At 36.4% G+C, this 23,411-nt stretch overlaps 1 protein-coding gene across 1 annotated transcript in view; it reads right to left on the bottom strand.

Moving 5' to 3' along the window:
• The window catches only part of LOC120417655 (uncharacterized), a 212,976-nt gene that overhangs the window by 8,913 nt on the left and 180,652 nt on the right, over positions 1–23,411 (bottom strand). Inside the window, exon 4 of the mRNA XM_039579776.2 lies at positions 9,822–10,479. Within this exon, the coding sequence (XP_039435710.2) occupies positions 9,822–10,190 (369 nt within the window). The 5' untranslated portion in view covers positions 10,191–10,479. The remainder of the gene's footprint in view (positions 1–9,821; positions 10,480–23,411) is intronic.

Genomic DNA, 23,411 nt, shown 5'->3' with positions numbered 1-23,411 from the left:
CGCAGTTGTAAATCATCGTCATTCATGTGCGCGGGATCTGCCCGCAGGGCTCCAGACATCCCACAACCTAGGCAGCAGTGAGATAATAAACTTTCATTAGACCAAGCGCCTATTGGCAGTTCGAGGACGGACCCCGTGCTGCTGCAGCAGCAGCAACAGCTACTTCGCTATTCGTATGGCATTAAATGTAATCTTCATTTATAATCTATAATCGTTTCCAGCGACTCGCTGGCCGCGCGCCCTGGCACCTTTCCGTGGTCCGACGACGATCTCAAAGTTCCAGTTACCATTTCATCTTCTGCTAACGACACTACGCACCACCGAGCCAGTGGAGATCTTGAGGGGTATTAGCAAACATATTTCTTCAACCTCCTCGCGACGATCGACTGCGGGGCCTTTACGTACCGTTTTATTTCTCTGTTTCATTAGGAAAATATATTACCCTCCTCCGCCGTGTACACACCGTTGTTCGCGGATGGTCCGTTGGTCCTTAAGATCAGAGTTACCAGCGTTGAAAACTAAATTCAACGAATCGTCTTTGCGGTTAATTTTTCGAGGTAGGCCTGACCGTCTAGATTTTGCGTGCAACTGTCAAGTGTGCACGCTCACTGAAAGATAACAATTATTAACATTGAATTTACACTTTTAAACTTTAAATTTTATTTCAAAAAGGTGAAATAAAAGTTTTGCGTTCTGAAAATTCAGAAATTCACGTATTTTCACCTAAAATCCCATCTGTCAACCCTAATTCCCGGAGGACTTCTAAGCAAACCTTTACGCAGCAAAAAAATACTATTCCTTGTAGCATTTTCAGCTGAAAAACCAGTTCTCTCTTATCGACCTGCGATCCGAGACTCCATCATCATCATCATCTTCTTCTGGCTGCTGCTGCTACAAGCAAAAACTTGGAGAGAGATGCCGGGGAGATCTCGTTGTTGAGGTCGTTTCGGGATTGGAAATTTATAGCCCACGACTTGGCTTGGCTCGGCTTCTCCTAATCATAACTATCATAACATACATATTTATTCTGCTGCATGTATGCAATTTGAAGAAGCCCGGAAAAGACTGGAAGCTACGCAGTGAATTACCTTCCAACACGCGGGGATCTTCGCGGTCCTCTCTAAGGTGGGGACCATTAACACCACTGGTTGATAAAGGTTAGCGACGTCAAATTGTCACAATTTTAGTCAGAAAGTTGAAACTGTAAAAATTTAGTAGATTTCACCTTAACAAGAATATTTTAGCTTTTCTTAATAACCCATAAATCAATCTTATTTTGTCAGCGTGCACCTTTTGTTGACAAATAAACAACTGTCATCTTGAGAAAAAAATACACTCGCAATCAAAATCACTTAGTTTTGTCCAAACTGAACTAACTCAGAAATAAGTTTAAAAGGTAACAACCATATTTGGGTGAATTTAACTTCAATGAAAACTGAGTAAAATTTATTCACATGTTTTTTTAATCTACCCAAATTTGACTATGCCCTCTTAACTCAATTTTGAGTAGATTTGACTTTGACGAAAACTGAGTAATTTTAGTTGAGTTCATGGGTGAGGCAAATGTCAAATCCGGAATTTCGTCAATATTCAACTTAGTGAAATTTACCCAAATTTGAGTTCAAACTGAATGACAAGTGTATCGAAGCTGTCACTTTTACACGCTCATAATGATTCAAGCGCAAAAAAATGGTAAGTATTTAAAAAAAGCCGCTCCCAAAATGCACTTAAATCCAGCCCAGTTTTTTTTCTTACAAGTCTTCCAGCAATCAACCGAAAAGCTACTTCAGGGCACAATTTACACCCACCGTGCATTCTTCCACTTTGGCACTTGGCTGTCACAACAACAGGGGAGGGGACCCTCCATTCATGAAAAAAAAATAATCTCAAGACCCACAAGAGCTGCGCCGCGCCAGGGTAAAATTTTAATAACTTTTTACGAGCGATAAATCTATCTTTATGGTATTAATTGGACCAAGTTTGATGTGTGTTTAGAGCTGGGGTTGTGCCGTGGCTGGGTAGTCCAGATGGAAGGCAAAACTAATTTCCCTCCTGTGATTTACAACTGGCTAAACGGTGTGGTCTGACCCACGGGTTTTGGGTGGAGATTTAGTTTGTGGTTTACTGGAAGAATTGTAGAGCTTTTTTATGATGAAAAAGCAAATATTATGATGGAAAAGATTGCGGTATTGTAAATAAAAGTAAAACTTTCAACACATTTTTTTTGTAATTTAATCTAAGTGTGTAAAATTTCTGAGAAAATAAATAACCCTTTTACGATAAAGTTTAGTTAATTTAGCTACATTAAATAAATGTAATAAATTGTAACATGAATTTAATGGAGAAAATTTAACACAATTTATGGTAATTTTATCTAAGCGTGCATAATTCACAATTTAGTTTTCAGTTAGAGAACGTTCTTTTATTACGTAACGCAAAAAAAAGATTTTTGGACCCCCACTCGTAACAAAATATACATACAAATTTTAATTTTTGTTTGGATCATAACAAGCCCTTCGATCCCCTTTCCCCTACTGCGTTACGTAAAAAAAGAACGCTCAATTACACTGAGAAAATAAATTACCTTTGTACGATAAAATTAAGTAAAAAAATCAAAAACAAAAAAATTGTGTTAAATTAAAATAGGGTTCAGAGTATTAATACTCACAATTATTCACAAAATACCGTATTTTCGAAAGTACTAACATTTTCACAATGCTTTGTATGCTTTGTACTTCATTAGTTTTTTTTTGAAAAATTTTAAACTAAAAAAAATATTTTTTTTAAAACTTAAATTTTCAAATTTGCAATTTGGGTATTGAACGAAGCGAAATTTTGTATGGTTTTCCACTTTGTTAGAGTTTTTATCTACAAATAGTAAAATTTTCACAAAATACGGTTTTTTTCTAAAATACTCAAATTTTCGAAATTTGCAATATGGGTGTCAAACGAAGCAAAATTGGGTATGCTCTTTCACTTCATTTGTTTTTTTTAAACTAAAATTTTACAAAATACCGTACTTTTTCGAAAATACAAAAAAAAAAATTCGAATCGTTCGAACCAAACAAAGCGAAATTTAGTAGGATTGTTCACCTTATTAATAATATTTTTTGGAAAGTACTAACATTTTTACAAAATATCATTTTGTTTTAAAGATTTTTTTTTTAATTTGCAACATGGGTATCAAACGAAGCGAAATTTTGTATGAATTTTCACGTTATTAAAGGTTTTTTTGAAAATACTAAAATTTTCACAAAATATCCTGTTTTTTTTAAATAATAAAAAATTTAAAAAAATATGCAAGATTATCAAATGAATCGATATTTAAATAAAATTTAGCTTTCTTTGAACCTATGCCTATTGCAAAAACTTACGATATTTTACGAAAATTTTAGTGAATTACAAAATAATTGTAAAAATGCGTTCAAAAATTCCGCTTCAATTGCGAATTGAAAAAATCTACAGTATTTTGTGAAAATTTGAGTGTTTTAAAATAAAAATCTAATAAACTGAAAATGCAGTGAAAAACGTGAAAAAAGTGAAAAAAGTGAAAAAAGTGAAAAAAGAGAAAAAAGTGAAAAAAGTGAAAAAGTGAAAAGAGTAAAAAAAGTGAAAAAAGTGAAAAGAGTGAAAAAAGTGAAAAAAGTGAAAAAAAATGAAAAAGTTAAAAGAGTGAAAAAAGTGAAAAAAGTAAAAAAAAGTGAAAAAAGTGAAAAAAGTCAAAAAAGTCAAAAAAGTAAAAAAAGTGAAAAAAGTCAAAAAAGTCAAAAAAGTGAAAAAAGTGAAAAAAGTGAAAAAAGTGAAAAAAGTGAAAAAAGTGAAAAAAGTGAAAAAAGTGAAAAAAGTGAAAAAAGTGAAAAAAGTGAAAAAAGTGAAAAAAGTGAAAAAAGTGAAAAAAGTGAAAAAAGTGAAAAAAGTGAAAAAAGTGAAAAAAGTGAAAAAAGTGAAAAAAGTGAAAAAAGTGAAAAAAGTGAAAAAAGTGAAAAAAGTGAAAAAAGTGAAAAAAGTGAAAAAAGTAAAAAAAGTGAAAAAAGTGAAAAAAGTGAAAAAAGTGAAAAAAGTGAAAAAGTGAAAAAGTGAAAAAGTGAAAAAGTGAAAAAGTGAAAAAGTGAAAAAGTGAAAAAGTGAAAAAGTGAAAAAGTGAAAAAGTGAAAAAGTGAAAAAGTGAAAAAGTGAAAAAGTGAAAAAGTGAAAAAGTGAAAAAAGTGAAAAAAGTGAAAAACGTGAAAAACGTGAAAAAAGTGAAAAAAGTGAAAAAAGTGAAAAAAGTAAAAAAAGTAAAAAAAAGTAAAAAAAGTGAAAAAGTGAAAAAAGTGAAAAAAAGTGAAAAAAGTGAAAAAAGTGAAAAAAGTGAAAAAAGTGAAAAAAGTGAAAAAAGTGAAAAAAGTGAAAAAAGTGAAAAAAGTGAAAAAAAGTGAAAAAAGTGAAAAAAGTGAAAAAAAGTGAAAAAATTGAAAAAGGTATATTTCACTCAGTTTTCGTTGAATTTTGAGCGACATTTACTCAAATCTGACAGATGAATCATTTACTCATTTCTGAGTAGGTTTGGTTTCGACGAAACCTGAGTAATTTTAAACGTGTATGAAAACAACATGACAGTTGTCAAAAACGTCAGTTGTACACGCTTACAAAACATAACCTTTTTATGAGTTTAAACCCCGTCAAATAATTTTGCTGCAGGGTTTTTTCAACCAACTAAAAAATCAAAGATAGATAAAAGATCGACCTACTCCTCAAGGGTCCCCCCTAATTAGTCGACTTTCGATCGACGCAGCAGTGAGGTGGGCGGCAGATCAAGTTTCCCCCCGTAACATCGCAATCAAACTCCGACCGCCGCTCCGATTAAAACACGATTACGACCTGCTGCCGCTGGTGAGGGCTCCTTTCTATTGCGTGCCGTATGGCAATTAATTAGATCTAGAAATGGCCGTTTGGCATGGAATCCTAACCTAACCACCCACGTGGGATCTCCCGATCATGCGTGTCACGTTTTTGACCTAAAGGCGTCGAAATTGGCAGATCTTCCAAACGCCGCAGATGAGATCGAGAGACATTTCGTCTGTGCGAGGGGTGGCCGGGCTAAATGTTTGGAATTAGAAATGACGCAATCGACATCGGCATTCGTCGAGATCGACTTGATCGACTGAAGCGAGGTAAAAAACACCACGATCACGATTTCCTACCGAATCGAATCGGATTCTTTGGGTTTGCTGAGCAGATCGTTTAGCAGACCGTAAATCATCCAGGAGGGGGATTTTGCACGAGGAAGCTAGAGGGGAGAGTTGGTGAGGAACCATAATTTATTACCCCCCGTCGACGTACGTCGGAGTCGACATCCTCCACTCTAAGCTGTGCAACAGGTGGAAGCACGAGCGGGAGGGCCGTTTTATTGTAGAACTTCTATAAATATATGGGAATTAATCGTGCCCCGTGGTCGTCCTCGTCAGCATCATCATCATCCCGGCAGTGTGTACCGTTTGTTTGCACTCGTAAATCGATCGCCGGTGGACCCCTCGGTGTTTGTTGTCTTTTGCGTACACTCAGTAGGCGAAAACACGCTGATTTGAGTGTTTACCCGGTAAGAAATTGCTTGATTTCTGGCTTGTCGGGCCGACATCAGCGAAAAATCGCTCGACGTAGATCAATATTTAAAAGTGACAGCTCTTTGTTGACATTTTTTCGTCGACTGACTGTTTTCGCGTGTCTCTGGAAGCGATTTTTTTGAGTGAATTTAGAGCTTTGTTTTGCTTTCTGACAAACGATGAAGCTCATTAGTTCGGTGCGCTCACTAATGAAGCAAGCCGGACCAGGAATTTCCCCTCTTGCAAGCCAAATGCCAAAAGGCCGCACTGCGTGTGGGACGACATTGGGGTCACACTTTCGATTTTGAGTGACTTTTGTCTCCCTCCCCGATCATTAGGCGAGCTCGTTAATGTCAAAGTGACAGCTAATCCGCGCGACACGCACAATGTGACAGGTTGATGGGCCGCGTTTGACAGAAGGCACAGAAACCCAATCAAAACATTAAACAGAAACCTGTCAGGTAATCCAATTGAGTTGCTCGTCGCTACGCGACGATAGGCAAATCATGTCGCGGCATCACTTCTAACGGGGTCGGAACCGGCCTTAAGCCCATCGGCTTAATTGATTCCAGTGTGCGTAACTTGCGCAGCTTCTTGTAAACCCCGTAATCGAATTATTCGCGATTTGCGCAACGTGACGGCTCCACTTGCGCTAATCACCATTATCGCCATTATCGTCATTATCGCCGGACGAGAGGCAAATGGGTGAGCTGGGGCTGGGAACACTGCCCGGTTGTTCATCGCCGGAGTAGTTTGTGTCCGTCCATTAGTGTCGTCGTCGAGGTTGTCGTTGGCGGTGCAGATTAGATTAGTTCCAACGATGATTGGAATCGGGGTGACATCTTGTTGTGCGATTAAAGCGGATAATTATGACAAATTATAGCACGGGATGCCTTTAGGTTGAGGAATCTTGGCGGAATTGACAGCTTGGCAGGAGCATTTAAGTTTGATAGATTTTTCTTGGAAAGGCATAACAAAAAACATTTAATTTTCTGCCAATGAAATAAAACACAAATTCTGAAAAAAAAAATTAGAGACAAAAAACTTGCAAATAAAAATAAAAACATGAATTCCAAAATTAGAAAAATGAAAAAAGGAACCTGAAATACATATTTTGGGTTAGTTTTCAATTGGTCCGAAGAACCTTTTGTAAACAAAGCTGTATTTCGATCGATTTATGATTAAACAAATTCCAAAAATGTTTTAGATTTGTATCTGCACGTCCTTTCAATACTCTCAATGTAAAATACTTTAGAAATTCAGTTTGTTTGAGAGAAAATGCAAATTAGTGCAGGGGTGATAGGCAATATTGGAAACTGAATAAAAAAAACGAAGGTTCACAAATTCAATAACTAAAAAAATCCTTAATTTATAAAAAAATAAGATTGATTTTTTTTCAAAATCAAAAACTCAAAAGTTTTACCTTAAAAAATAACTGCAATTTAAAATTAAGCATGCAAGAATAACTACAATTCAAAATTTAACATAAAAAAGTTCATCAAAAAAAGAGTTCAGGAATTCAGGATAATTCTGGAATTGAATATTTTCAAAATTTAAGCAATAAAACAAATTAATGAAAAAAATCAATGTTTTAAACTGCAAACATAACATTTTAAAAATTTAAAAATTTCAAAAATTCTAAACATTCAAATTAAAAAAAGCAATCCAAAATTAAAAGATCAGAAATTCGGAAACTCTGAAATTTTAAATTCAAAAATATAAAAAAATGATAATCAAAACAGTAAAAAATCAGAAATATAAAAATTTATTCAAAATAAAAACAATATTTTATTCAAAAAAAAAAGATTTTTTTAAGCTTAAAATTTTAAAATAAAGAAATCACAAGGTATTGTAATACATCAACAAAAATATTCAAAACTTTTAAATTTAAAACAATTGCCATTCAAAATTGAAACACTTAAAGATTTAAAAAATTACCTCAAGAATTTAGTTAAAAAAACGATAGATCAAAATTTCTAAAATTTAAATTGAAAAAAAAAGTATTAAAAAAAAGCAAAAATAAATGTTACGAAAACAAGAAAAAAATCATGAATTCAACGAATAAAAAAATAAATAGACAATAATTCAGAAACATATATGTAAATCAGAATCACATATATACAATTCCAATTTGTTAAAATTCCGAAATTTTGAATTCCTTTTTTATATTTTATATAATTTAAAAAAATCCATACTTTTTTGATACTCTTTTATTCTTTAATTTTGTTTTGTTTGTTAATTTTGAAATGCATTTTTTTAAATTTAAGGTGTTAAAGTAGAATTTTCTGTTTTTTTTATTTTGCTGCGCAAAATCAAACTTTTTTCAGTAAAATCGCTGTATCTCGCCAATAGTTCATTTTAGTTTGAGTTTTACATTGATTATTAGGTAAAATTGTCCGAGGAACAAGAATTTCAGGAATTTTAAGAATTTCAAGAATTTCAAGAATTTTAAGAATTTCAAGAATTTCAAGAATTTCAAGAATTTCAAGAATTTCAAGAATTTCAAGAATTTCAAAAATTCCAAGAATTTCAAGAATTTCAAGAATTTCAAGAATTTCAAGAATTTCAAGAATTTCAAGAATTTCAAGAATTTCAAGAATTTCAAGAATTTCAAGAATTTCAAGAATTTCAAGAATTTCAAGAATTTCAAGAATTTCAAGAATTTCAAGAATTTCAAGATTTTCAAGAATTTCAAGAATTTCAAGAATTTCAAGAATTTCAAGAATTTTAAGAATTTCAAGAATTTCAAGAATTTCAAGAATTTCAAGAATTTCAAGAATTTCAAGAATTTCAAGAATTTTAAGAATTTCAAGAATTTCAAGAATTTCAAGAATTTCAAGAATTTCAAGAATTTTAAGAATTTTAAGAATTTCAAGAATTTTAAGAATTTCAAGAATTTCAAGAATTTCAAGAATTTCAAGAATTTCAAGAATTTCAAGAATTTCAAGAATTTCAAGAATTTCAAGAATTTCAAGAATTTCAAGAATTTCAAGAATTTCAAGAATTTCAAAAATTTCAAGAATTTCAAGAATTTCTAGAATTTTAAGAATTTCAAGAATTTCAAGAATTTCAAGAATTTCAAAATTTCATGAATTTCAAGAATTTCAAGAATTTCAAGAATTTCAAGAATTTCAAGAATTTCAAAAATTTCAAGAATTTCAAGAATTTCAAGAATTTCAAGAATTTCAAGAATTTTAAGAATTTTAAGAATTTCAAGATTTTCACTAATTTTAAGAATTTCAAGAATTTCAAGAATTTCAAGAATTTCAAGAATTTCAAGAATTTCAAAAATTTTAAGAATTTCAAGAATTTCAAAAAAAATAAGAATTTTAAGAATTTCAAAAAATTCAAGAATTTTAAGAATTTCAAGAATTTCAAGAATTTCAAAAATTTCAAGAATTTAAAGAATTTCAATAATTTTAAGAATTTCATGAAATTTAAGAAAAAAAAGCGCAACTTTTCTTGATCACGTTTTTTCCGAGCTTCAATGTGTAGGAAAATTAGGGGTTATTTAAGAATTTCAAGAATTTCACTAATTTTAAGAATTTCAAGAATTTCAAGGATTTCAAGAATTTCAAGAATTTCAAGAATTTCAAGAATTTTAAGAATTTCAAGAATTTCAAAAAAAATAAGAATTTTAAGAATTTCAAAAAATTCAAGAATTTTAAGAATTTCAAGAATTTCAAAAATTTCAAGAATTTAAAGAATTTCAATAATTTTAAGAATTTCATGAAATTTAAGAAAAAAAAGCACAACTTTTCTTGATCACGTTTTTTTCCGAGCTTCAATGTGTAGGAAAATTAGGGGTTATTTCGTTGATGAAGAATCTTGCTAAAATTTACAAGGCAATAAGATGAAAATCGAAAAAAAGAAGTTTTGATGATCTATCGTACAAATATTGATTTAGACAAATGACAACAAATATAGTCGAACAACCCTTAAAAAACAAGTCTTGCTTAAATTGATAGGTCCAATAAGTATTATGTTATAATAATTTCTTTATCCATTCTATTCTTCAAATGAAGAATCTTGTCCGGAATTTATTATAATTACAAATCGAATTGCACTTTTATCGCAATTTCATTATTTGTTACATATTTGTTGGGAACATTCTTGTTTAACCTTCGATTGATGAATCTTGCCAGATTTGACAGCTACTTGAACGGCAAGATTGACAGCGCCAAGCAACTACACGCTCGCGGAAAAAGACTCAAATTTGATCACAATTCATTCACTCACCTGATCGAATCCCTGCAGAGGCTGGTTATTGCTGGTGCTGCTCCCACTGGACCCGTTCCCACTGTCCGCCACCGAACCACCACTTCCGTTGACTCCGCCATCCGGCCCGTTCCTACTGCTGCTGGCGGAGGAGGAGGACGACGTTCCCGAACTTCCACCGCCACCACCTCCTCCCCCAACCCCCGGAGGTCGATCCGCGGCGACACTCGTTGCAGTTTCCTCACTCTGGCCACCATTGGCGGCGTCCCGGGTTCCCGCACTGCCGACAAAGTCGAAAAAGTCCGTCTTTCCCAGATCTTCGGGCCGAAACGATTCACTGATGTCCATGCCCGATGAAGTCATTATGCCATTCGTGATGAGTTCCAACATAAATATTCGAGGGTCGAACTGATTTGGTTTGGGTTCTAAAAAGGCGAAATTATTTTTCTTCCACTTTTTAATCGCGGGCCGTTTGGGAAGATTACGAAAATTTAAATGTTTTTAAATTGAGGCGCGACGACGGTGCGATCGAGCGGGCGCAATTAGCGGGGATCAGTCCGGGGTCCGGAGATTGTTGGCAGTTTGCTGGCGTTGAACTGATGATGGCAGTGACGTTGTGATGCATTTTCCGTTTCCCGCGTCTCTTTCCTCTGTGGTGTCACCGGTCAATCAGAACCATCTGAAAGAAGGACGGAGAAAAAAATGCAGATTTGTAAGACTTAATTATGCTAATGAGATGGTTGAGTTTATTTTCGAGCTTATTTGGTTCTTGCCGAATGAGAATTTAATATCTTGAGTTGAATCCCTGGGAAAAAGTTGAGCAAGAAGAACAGCTGCGTTTGACAGATGCTTACTTCCTTTGCCACTTGCATTGATTGCGACCAATGCAATCATCGCTGAAGGTGAGCAACTGTCAAAATTTTTAGCAAGTCGACCTAAACCCAAACTTTTCATCACCTTCAGCGTTGTCATCCCGCTAAAAAGAGGTCCATTAGCCCCGCAGGGGCATCCGCGTCGAAAGTGCCGTGGGAACCCCCTCCCAAAAATCGTCGTCGACCTAATCTGTTTCTCGAAAAAGACCCTCTTCGCTAGTCCCAACGAGAAGACGGGCGGAAGTCCAAGTGATGATTATTATTATTTGATTGGTTTGGACATAATGATAAGTAATTTGCAGTTTATGTCTAATTTCTACGGGGCGGGCGCGCCTATTGCGGATTCTCATCCGTTTTTGGGCGCACACCACAGCAGCTGGTTCAACGCAGTAGGCTGGTGGTGCCATAAGTTATGCAAATTTGACCAGCCTCCTGGGCCTCCAATTAGGGTAGTTGGTCTTTTGTGGAATGTTTGTTTTGACTATAAATCATAAACGGACGCTCAACCTCTAGGCCTACTAATCTTGAATGAAAGTCCGTGGACGTGGGCGAAGAGAAGCCATTTCCTGTTGGTATTACACGATGTTTAGGACGCCGCGATAAGCGGGGTCCCTCTTACACCGTCCAATAAAACCGCCCATTTCAATTATTCAAATATCAACAAGCCCATAAACGCCGACATCAAAATCCCATTCAAACGGTTGTCGTCGAGGGACATAAAACCGGACAGAAGGAGATCGTCGAGCCATCAAATTTCCCTTTTCATATTAGGAATATTGTCCATTAACTGCGGCCTGCGTGAATCTATTAGCACCTGGTCGTCGTAGCAGGCCGCAAGACGACGATCGCAGCAACCCGAGCGTCGTCTAGGCCTGCTACACCGCACCTGTCGTCGCCGTCTCCGCCGTAGCAGTCGTATCTGTTCAATAACAATAAAGTCCACTGATAGATGGTTCGAATTGGCCCGGCCGGACAGGAAGAGCGCTGTTAATGGGCCCCCACTAGCAGAGACACCTGGCGGTGGCCACCTCTTCGCGTGCAGCACGACGATGATGTTCTCTTGGCCATCATTTTCCCATTAAAAATTAGATACCGACTGCTGCCGCCCACCCTCTAACGTCTGACGTTTCGGTGCGCAGTAGGCCGCGTGCCGCGAGGTGGTGGTGGTGCCCTTTTTCGGGATGGGTCTTGATTAAATTTACGTTGCATTTTACGTAATTGGCTTTTATTGGCTGTGGCGGTTCGGGAGAGATTGACCGTGTCAGATAGGACGACGCTGTGAGGGCGGGGGAACGGTCCTCCTGCGATTGGAGTTTTATGTACGCACACGCCTTGGGCCCTCGGGCGCTTGGTACAGTGGAGGTTCGTAGGTTTGACAGCGTTTCAAGATTTGTCACAGCTTCAACTTCAACAATAAAAACTCCAACTACGACATTGGCTTCCAAAATTCGATCGACTCCTCAAAAATTTCTAATTTCGCCGACTTCTGCAGAGTTATGAGTTATTCCAAGAGTAGCACCTACACATAAAAGGAGTAAATCAAGTTCAGCGTAGATAAGATAAGGCGGGTTTTTCAGCTGTCATATCCGAAATTTATATGATTTTTTATTGTAAATTTGACCATTTTCCGGAAAAATTTTACCGGTTTTTTCTGTGTTTTCAAAAAAAAAAAATATTTTTATTTGAATTATATTTTTAAAAAATATTTTTGTTTTAAAAACGTTTTTCGGTATTTTCATTTTGGCATTCTAAACAACCCTATAAGGCTTTCTAGTCAGAAATTCACTAACACATTCAAAGTATGTTTACATGGCAGCTGGACGTTTGTTTGCATCAGGTTTCCTATCTCTTTCAAGCAAAAGTTTTTTTGTCAGGCGAATTCTAGCTAGTTTTTTTTATTCACCGCCCGATATGTCAGCCAACATACTTCGCAGGACTGTGACAGCTCGAGCTCGATCAATATTTGCATCAGGACACAGTGAAGAGAAGTTCGACATTTTTGGGTTAAATTATATTCTTTTCACTTGGCCTAGAAAGCCTTATAGAAAAAAATCCGGTGAAATTTGCTCGGAAAAATGTCAAATGTTCACCATCAGAATTTTTTTAAATAAAAATCATCAAAATTATAAGTTTTTTTTAATATCCAAATTAAAAGCATTATTCGGTATATTTCGGCATGCTAAACAACCCTTTAGAAAAAAACCCGTGAAATTTTCCCGGAAAATTTACAAATTTTCTCTTTTCAGAAGATCTATAAAAACAAGAAAATCAGAATTCTAATATTGAAAAAAATCTTAAACTCTAGAATTGGGTCCTAAAATGAAGTTTAAATTTGTGATATTATTGCTCATAACGATAAAGCTTATTTTTCTGAGTACAATGACCCTTTGAACGACCACAAAGGATTTAAAATGGATTTTTAATTGAATTTTAAAAAAAATAACTTCATGATCCTTCTTGATAGAATAGGTCCTACTTGACAGCTCGTTTCAAGGGGACCATAGTTTATCAATCGAAAAAATGTTGTCTTGTAATTTTTTTTTGCATTCAAATAAAAAAAAGTGATTGGAAATGGTTTTTAATCGTGTTTTTCACCGTTGTACATACAAATTGACATAGGGCTTTAGTACCCAATTCTGAAATTATAAAATTCTAGAATCATAAAACTGTGTTTTTTTAATTCCAAATTTAAAAGAATTTAAAATTTCAGAATTCCAAGAAATTTTGGAAATTTGAATTTTAGAGATTAAAAATTTAGAGTTTTTTCTGTTTTAGTATTTCTGATTATACAAACAATCAATAAACAAACAAACTTTATTTTTTAATTCTTAGGTCATTGAATTTTCAAATTCATATGTCCTCAATTTTGGTTATTCCAAAATTAAAACGTTTTTTGGTATGGTTTGGCATGCTGAACAACGATATAAAAAAAATCCGGTGATATTTGCCTGTAAAACGGTAAAATTTGCACTTTCCTGAAAATCTTAAGAAAACTAGAAGATCAGAAAATAAAAAAATGAAAAAACTCTAAAATCCAAAAAGAAAATAAATGCTAAAATTCTTCAAACCTTAAATCATAAAATTTTATTTTTTCAAATAAAAAAACTGAGATAAAAAAAAATGGAAATTTGGGTTTTTGAGATGATTTAAAGTTTTTGTTTTGCCTTCCTCACTGAGGTAAGGCTATAATCCTGCTCTAAAAATGAACTTTTGAAAAACAGGTCAAAGACCTATATTCATGTATACCTATCGACTCAGAATCGAAAACTGAACAAATGTCTGTGTGTGTGTGTGTATGTGTGTGCGTATTCCCCTTGGTACTCAAAATTCTTGCCAAGTTTTCTCGGCACTGGCTGATCCGATTTGAGTCAAACAAGTTGCATTCGATCCGGTTTGGTGCCCCATACTGCACTATTGAATTGTTTGAAGATCTGATAAGTAGTTCAAAAGTTACGTATAAAAAAGTGTCAGAGTTGCGAATCGAGTGCTGGAATTTTGATGCCGGATCTCACTTATCTATATGATAACTATGTCCGGATTCAACATCCAACCCATCGTTGGTTAGGTAATCGAAAGACCTTTCCAATGAGTCCAAAACATTGAAGATTTGGCAACCCTGTCTCGAGATATGATCACTTAAGTGATATTTATGTACATTTTTGAAGCCGGATCTCACTTAAATGTATGTAAACTATGTCCGAATCCATAATCCGACCCATCGTTGGTTAGGTTATCAAAAGACCTTTCAAATGAGTACAAAACATTGAAGATCTGGCAACCCTGTCTCATGTTATGACCACTTAAGTGATAATTATGATCTTTTTTGAAGCCGGATCTCACTTAAATGTATGTAAACTATGTCCGGATCCATCATCCGACCCATCGTTGGTTAGGTAATCGAAAGACCTTTCCAATGAGTCCAAAACATTGAAGATCTGGCAACCCTGTCTCGAGATATGATCACTTAAGTGATATTTATGTACATTTTTGAAGCCGGATCTCACTTAAATGTATGTAAACTATGTCCGAATCCATAATCCGACCCATCGTTGGTTAGGTTATCAAAAGACCTTTCAAATGAGTACAAAACATTGAAGATCTGGCAACCCTTTCTCAAATTATGACCACTTAAGTGATAATTATGATCTTTTTTGAAGCCGGATCTCACTTAAATGTATGTAAACTATGTCCGGATCCATTATCTTAACCATTTGGTTGGTTAGGTAATCGAAAGAACTTTCTAATGAGACCAAAACATTGAAGATCTGGCAACCCTGTCTCAAGTTATGACCATCTAAGTGATAATTATGATCTTTTTTGAAGCCGAATCTCACTTAAATGTATGTAAACTATGTCGGGATCCATCATCCGACCCATCGTTGGTTAGGTTATCAAAAGACCTTTCAAATGAGTACAAAACATTGAAGATCTGGCAACCCTTTCTCAAATTATGACCACTTAAGTGATAAATATGATCTTTTTTGAAGCCGGATCTCACTTAAATGTATGTAAACTATGTCCGGATCCATTATCCGACCCATCGTTGGTTAGATAATCGAAAGAACTTTCCAATGAGACCAAAACATTGAAGATCTGGCAACCCTGTCTCAAGTTATGACCATCTAAGTGATAATTATGATCTTTTTTGAAGCCGGATCTCACTTAAATGTATGTAAACTATGTCCGGATCCATCATCCGACCCATCGTTGGTTAGGTTATCAAAAGACCTTTCAAATGAGTACAAAACATTGAAGATCTGGCAACCCTTTCTCAAATTATGACCACTTAAGTGATAATTATGATCTTTTTTGAAGCCGGATCTCACTTAAATGTATGTAAACTATGTCCGGATCCATTATCTTAACCATTTGGTTGGTTAGGTAATCGAAAGAACTTTCTAATGAGACCAAAACATTGAAGATCTGGCAACCCTGTCTCAAGTTATGACCATCTAAGTGATAATTATGATCTTTTTTGAAGCCGGATCTCACTTAAATGTATGTAAACTATGTCCGGATTCATCATCCGACCCATCGTTGGTTAGGTTATCGAAAGACCTTTCCAATGAGTCCAAAACATTGAAGATCTGGCAACGCTCAGTTTCAAGTTTTGACCGCTTAAGTGACATTTGTGTAATTTTTTTATTGAGAAATAGATAGAATTTGTGTCCAAACCCATCATATCACCAAATGTTGGTAAAAAGTGAGGAAGGCACCAACCACATAGGTGGATTAAGTTAGTTTTTAAATTTTAGTATTTCTGATTAAAGAAACAATCAATGCATTTTTTTAATTGTAACATTCTCGAATTCTTCAATTTGCTTTTCTGAGAGTCTTAAAAAGAGAATCAGAATTTCTTAAAAAATAAACTTTAAATTCTAAAATTCTAAATTATAAAAATTAAAAAATCTGAATTCATACAACTCATGTTTATAAAATCACAAACGGTCAAATTTGCACTTTCCTGAAAACAAGAAAAAACAAGTAGATCAGAAATTCGAAAAATGAAAATACTCTAATATCGAAAAAAATAAATTCTAAAATTTTAATAATTCTAAAATCATAAAATTCTATTTGATAAACAAAAACAAAAATAGGATTAAAAATTAAATAGGAAATTTCGGTTTTTGAGATGTTTTCGAGATTTTTTTTTAATTTTAGTATTTCTCATAAAATTTTATTTTTTCAAATAAAAAAAAACTTTTAAAACATTAAAAAATATATGGAAATTAGGGTTTTAGAGATGATTTAAAGTTTTTGTTTTTAAATTTTAGTATTTCTGATTAAAGAAACAATCAATGCATTTTTTTAATTGTAACATTCTAGAATAATTCTAGAATTCTAGAATTATTCTTCAATTTGCTTTTCTGAGAGTCTTAAAAAAGAGAATCAGAATTTCTAAAATAAAAAAAACTTTAAATTCTAAAATTCCAAATTATAAAAATTAAAAAATCTGAATTCATACAACTCATGTTTATAAAATCACAAACGGTCAAATTTGCACTTTCCTGAAAACAAGAAAAAACAAGTAGATCAGAAATTCGAAAAATGAAAAAACTCTAATATCGAAAAAAATAAATTCTAAAATTATTAAATTCTAAAATCAAACAATTCTATTTGTTAAACAAAAACAAAAAAAAAGATTTAAAAATAATGGAAATTTCGATTTTTGAGATGTTTTCGAGATTTTTTTTAAATTTTAGTATTTCTGATTAAAGAAACAAACAATGCACAAATTTTTTTTTTTAATTCTAACATTCTCGAATTCTTAAATTCGTTTTTCTGAGTGAAAAACTTTAAATTTTAAAATTCCAGATTACAAAAATTTCAAACTCTGAATTAATAAAACTCAAGCTCATAAAATCACAAAAAAAATTTAAGGCGTTTTTCTGTATAGTTTGGCATTCCAAACAGCGCTACAGAAAACATCCTGCGAAATTTTCCCGGTAAATTCACTACTACTTTATTTACTAACACCCCTACAGAAAATATCCGGCAAAATTTTCCCAGAAAATTGTAAAATTTTCGCATTTCTGAGAATCTAAAAAAAATGAATCAGAATTTCTAAAAAAGATCCTAGAACTCCAAATCATAAAAATATAAAAATTTTATATCATGAAACTCAAGCTTATTAAGTATTTAATTTTAAAATTAAAGGCATTTTTCAGCATAATTTGGCATGCTAAACAACGCTACAGGAAATATCTGGTGAAAGTTTCCCGGAAAATGGTAAAATTTTAGCTGTTCTGTAAATCTTGAAAAAACAAAAAAATCAGAATTTCTGAAATAAAAATAAACATGAAATCCTCAAATTCAAAAATTTAAAAATTAAAATTCAGAGATTACAAAATGTGGAAATTATTTTAAAAAAACTATTCATATAATACCAAAATCTTGAAACTGTGGAATTCAATTAAACAAAAAAAAATATTATTTTTTAATTCTTAAATCATTCAATTTTAAAATTCATATGTCCCATAATTTAATTTTTTTTGAAATGCTGCCATCAAATCCAAATTTCAATATTAGATTTTTAACAAATTTAAATTTTTTAAATTTAAATTTTTCAAAAGCCTTGTTTTTTTTAATTTTAGACCTTTTTAATTCTTTAATTTATAAAAGTTTTGAATGTTTGAATTTTTGTATGTCCGAATATTAAAATTGGGAATTTCTTAATTTGTTTTTTTTTTTAATTTTTGAACTGTCAATTTTATAAATTGTAGATATTTTTAAAATTTTGTTTTTATATTTCACTATCTCTGAATCTAATATGTTTTGAAAATTATGTTTTTTTTATTTTAAATATTAGTATTGTTAAATTACAAAATTGTGATGTTTAATTTTTTTCTATTTCTTTTGCAAAATTTATTAATTATTGTTAGACTTTTCCTTCAGGTACACTTGATTTCGACAAAAAGTTAATTCGTTCTTTTAATTTTAAGATTCTCATTTTGAGATTCGACCTAATGAGACAATTATTAACCGTATTGGTGAACTGATTCGTAAGCATCAAACTGTCAAAAATCTACCAGATGATCTACCACGTTGATCAAACTAAAAACTGTAAACTGTAGTAAAGTATTTAACGCTCTCAAATTTTGACAGTTTGCAAAAATATCAGGCTCCACCGACTCTAACTCTACTGCTCTGAATTTGACGTTTAGCGAGCGAAGATAAACAACTTCTCATAATTTGTCAATCCCGACTCCAACTCACTTTTTCGGCTTCTCAAAAAGTGTTCCTCTAATTTTAACAAAAAAATAAACTAAGGCTTGTCAAAATTGGTCGATTCCTACTCCGAATTCCGCTTCATAAAAAATGCGAAGGTTAACCAAATCGCTGTCAAACTAACGCGCTTGTCCTGTCCTCACCAGGTTAAGGGGTGCTTCGATGGAAGTCCAGCAGCAGCCCCACCATGACTAACGGAGGGTACTAAAATTTCACCGCCTACTACGTTCAAGGTGGGACACAACACGTCAACACAAACTTTCAATTACCGGTATATCGAGGGGGATCTCGTATAGATTTCCTGCGAAGCGATCAGTTTTAAGGGTTAATTTTATGCTTTCGTGAACTCGGGGACGATTCTTTCGAGGTTACGTTTGATTTAAGGCCTGATTACCCGGCGCAAAACGTCCCCCAACGTTAATCCGAAACGGGAAACTTTGTCACTTTGTAATTGGTTCGTCACGATCAGGCTGATCTCCATTGGGGCCCAGAAATATCCGAAAATCTCTCAAGGCCCCGCGTCCCAACAATTGCTTGATTGATAGATTCATTCCCATTTCAGTCAGGTTTCATTTTCCCAACGGGGGGTTGTCTAGCGCGCTGAATAGAAGCGCTGGAGGAGGTGGACCAACAGAAGAAAAAGCCCAAAAAACTGTGTCCACCTCCAGCCCCCACGCGGAATGCACTCTTGTTGGTTTTCTACCCCTTGATTGGACCCCTCGTCTGACAGCTCTCGCGGCTGTCGAAGAAAGCTTGCGCGCTCGAAAAATATGGGGCTAATCCATCCATCACAGGCCCAGATTACGCCCCTTCCGTCCTGCGGGATCCGAACCTGTGGAGTTTCGGCTTACAACCGACAACGTTAGTTTTACGATAATGACATTTGGTCACCTTTACAAAACACACACACGTTGAGCTGCCTGCGGCGATCACGGCGCCCTTGTGCAGCCGCGTTCTAGATCATCGGGCCAAATCGTTGCCATGGTGATTATGATGGAATTGATCGACGAAGCAGCGCCCTGCGGTCAAGTTTGGCTAGAGTGAGCAATAAAATGGCGAGTGCTAAACGCACCCGCAAGCACTCTGACCTACCTGGGTCACCTTGATCTCCAAGGAGGGTCGTTACGAAGCCGGAAGCGCCGCACGCGCCGCCAACTGTCAAGCGCAAAACGTAAACAAACAATATCTGCCATTGTATGCCGAAACGAAACCAAACAATTGCGATGCAAATTCTGCGCACCACCTGCAAAACAAGCAGGCGGAGAACCCCCAAGTGAAAGAACATCTCAATCCCCAAGTGGTGGTCATGGAACGCGCAAAAATCGTAGCAACCTTCGGCTAATGCACGTGGCACTGAAGCGCGCAGCGCAAAAAGTAAGGTTAGGCCACCCTTGAAATCAAGGCAGAGTAGGCGTTTGCGCAGAGTGCACTTTCTGCACTGCATAATTTTCCACGGCGCGGTCTCGTAGCAGGCCGTATGCTTATTGATGAGTCACGATTGTATGCAGATTGAGGTTAGGATTGCTGGCGGGCACGGTAGCGCCGGGTTTTTTGGGGCGCGGGGGGTGAGGGGGGCAAGATGTTTATGTTATCGATTGTTTAATAGCTTAACAGTTGCGCGGGGTTTGGACACCCAGGCTCGAACAATTTTATTCTAATTTGAGGTGTATTTTATTCCTCACTTTCTTCGGGCGGGAAATGCGAACAATTGAGTCGTAGAACAGCTGCTCAGAATTGGTTACAAACAACCTACTCAAAATTGAGTAGGAGAGGCTGATGTCACATTTGAGAGATTTTCACTCACAGTTCAATGAAAACTGAGTAAAACTTACGCTAATCCAACGTTTGGTTCACGTACTCAATTTTGAGTACGTTTGAACTGTCACTTTTTCACAGCGCAAAATCAAAACAATCGGCGTCGTGTAAAACAGTTGCCAAGGCCTACTTTGCACGAGATTGAGTTACGGCACAAATCAACCACGTAACGGGTCAACTATTTCACCTCACTGTGTAACAAATAGATCCCGACAATCCCACCTACAACTGCTGCACGCAGATAAATTGACTCCCAAGTGACGATTGATCACGACCAATCCCGGTACTAATTAACTCGTTGGCAACATTGTACTACCGTACAGTCGTATAGAACCGCCCTCTTGCCACTAGTTCGCCTCAGCAAGGGGTCAAATTAATCACGGTGGAACCCCTGCGGGACACAACCCCCAGAGGGGGTTGCCCGCAAATATGCGAACTACAAGTACTGGTTCATTAGAACCCTATTTGTGCGACCCCGAATGTCGCAACGTCAAAATATGCTAATGAAACTGGGCACGATTCGCGCGATTTGCCGGACATAAAAGGGATGTGTTCAAGCTTTAAGTAACTCATCATAATTCGAGCCGATCGCGATCAAGCGGCGGCGCTCTGTTTGGAGGTCTTGTTGTGAGTAAATACAAACAATACGTTCCAGCATCCGCCTCATGATCATCATCTTCATCACGCTCATCAGCAGCAACCTCATCTTCATCGTCCGTGTTTGCTCAACTAATCGCCACTGCCTACTGCCTCTTCATCCTCACTCACCGTGGTCCGAGCTGTCAGTTTGTTTTTCTTTTCTCTGACAACAATGAGCACAAATAATGATCATTATTCAATAAACATGTGAATCAGCGTGTCGCGCGTTCGATCCCCGAAAAAAAAGTACGACACGACAAACAAACGGCCAACAAACGAACCGCCGAATTTACGTTTACGGAGGTTCGGGGTTCTTTTTTGTCGACGCCAACTTTGTTTTGTTTGTTCCCACATCCATATTCGCGAGCGCGAGCGCGCGCTTTCAACAATAACGAGCCCGACGACAAGTGGCTTCCTTCCTTTTTCGGGAGAGGAGACGACAAAAAAATCGGGAGATTTCCGATCGCAGTGTGCCACGCGCCACGAAGTGACGCGGCGCTTCCGAATTTGGGTGACAGCTCTGTATTTTTCAGTATTTGTGTTATCTTATTGTAGAGTTATGAGTTATTCCAAGTGTAGCAATCACAAATAAAATGAGGAAACCAAGTTCAGCGTGTAAGCGGAGAGAACTGTCAGACGGACGAACGGACAGGAGCGAGAGAGTAAATGTCAAACGGCAGTTGGAGATTGGATTGCAGCATTGTTTTTTGCAAGCAGAAACATAACCAAAATTTTCGGAAATTGATGCCGTTTTTTCCGGATCAATTCCGGAAAAGATCCGGCAGCAAATTTGTGTGGATTGACGTTTGCGGGGAGAGTCGAAAAAATGTAAACAAATGGCTTCGTGTATCGGCCAATGGAGTGGACGTGTTAATCGGAGTGAAGACTAAGAGGAGGAGGAGATCCGGAATATGATCCGGTAGCAAGTATTCTGATTTTGGCGTTTTGTGAGGATGCCGAAAAATTTGGTTATGTTACTGCGGATCTTTACTGTGTCCGAACGGAAGAAGCTGGAACCGGACCGTGGTCAGAGGGCGGTTGGGAGGATGGCTACTGTTGCAATCGTGCTGCGTCCGGAACCTGGAAGTCCCAAGAGTCTGCCAATTTTCTACAACTTAGTATCGGAGTTGTTGTCGGAGTCAATGGTGTCGAGTCTCGAGCTGGAGTTGGAGACGACAAATCTTGTGAAGCTAGTGTTGAAGGTGGAGCCGGAGTCGGCGAAGTCAAACCTTGAAGCGATGCTGGAGTTGGAATTGAAATTTTGAGAAGCCCGGAGTTGGCTACATATTGACAACTTTGTCAGAAAGTTTTTGTCGGAGTAGTTCAAGAAAATATCAGACATTCTTGTGAAGATGCACTGCATTTCTCGCTCAATACCTTCTATTTTCACCACGGACCTGGTTCAAGAAGGTATCGATTGAGTGACCTACTTCGATGTTCGCCATACAACGACGTATCCCATGACAACTGTCAAATTCCTGAGACGTCAGATCGACTTGACCTTAGACCACATTTCTCACGCGCATACGCAAATCAATCGCGCGCGCGCGTTCATATCTCAATCAGAATCTACAACAACAAGCTTTCAAAACAGACCCCGACAATCACTGTCACCGGCTCGTAAATGAGTGTCCACTTTCCGTCAAGTCAAGTGTCAACGCGCGGACGCGCTAATCCGTGCTCACGCACCAAGCGGGAGAAAGCGCGCTAGACATTAATTAATTTTTAATCACATCACCGCCAAATCCTGTCGTCATCGCGCTCGATAACAATGATGATGGCTTAGCAGGCTTTGATTGATGACCGTCACCCGTGGGTAACAATTATTTTTTCTCGTTGTGCTACGCACAACTGTCAAAGTCGCGCGCAAAGTTGGCTCGGTCTTCACGGCTAGAGAAAACGGAGTAACCCGCGGTAATAAATCATGCGCGGAGTATCCCTCCCGTTGACAGACGAAATTCACTCCCCTAGAGGTCGTCACTGTAGCAGGCTTAGACGAATTTGTGAGTCGCCAAATGAAAGTGAAACCCCCGTGGTAATTAGGGCTTATTATGGGTTCCCCCTAAGTCGGTTTTCGGGTGGGTCATGATTAATTACAGCTCGAAACCATACGCTTCCAAAAGTCAGATGCGTAGAGTGACCCAAATCGAATCGCGTTAGAGGCCTTGACCTCAGTCGGACTTCTTCAGCAGCTACGGTAAACATCGCTGCGCGATCGAAGCAGGCTGCACGGAAAAGAAAACCTTCTGTTGACGTTTCGTAAGCAAATGTTCGCCAATTCGCTCGCAACATTTCCCTCCGTGTCTCAATCTAGTTGGCGCTGGGTTGATCAATTTCATTCCAATTTCAACGTTTTCTGCAGATTGGATTAACCCGTGACCTCCTCGGCGTCGTGTGACCAGGAACTCGATGGGGAACTTTGACTTGGGGGAAACCTTGGGGGTAGATGCGTACCTGGTGCGTACATTAATCAACCCCAAGCTGGGACTAGTGATTGGTTAACCCGGGGGTTCACGACAAATGGCGAAATCGAATATTTGCTGAAATATTTTGGATC

This window comes from Culex pipiens, chromosome 3 (assembly GCF_016801865.2).
Source record: "Culex pipiens pallens isolate TS chromosome 3, TS_CPP_V2, whole genome shotgun sequence".
NCBI lineage: Eukaryota > Metazoa > Arthropoda > Insecta > Diptera > Culicidae > Culex > Culex pipiens.
The sequence above is the reverse complement of the archived record's forward strand: the minus strand, read 5'-3'. Positions and strand labels throughout refer to the sequence as shown.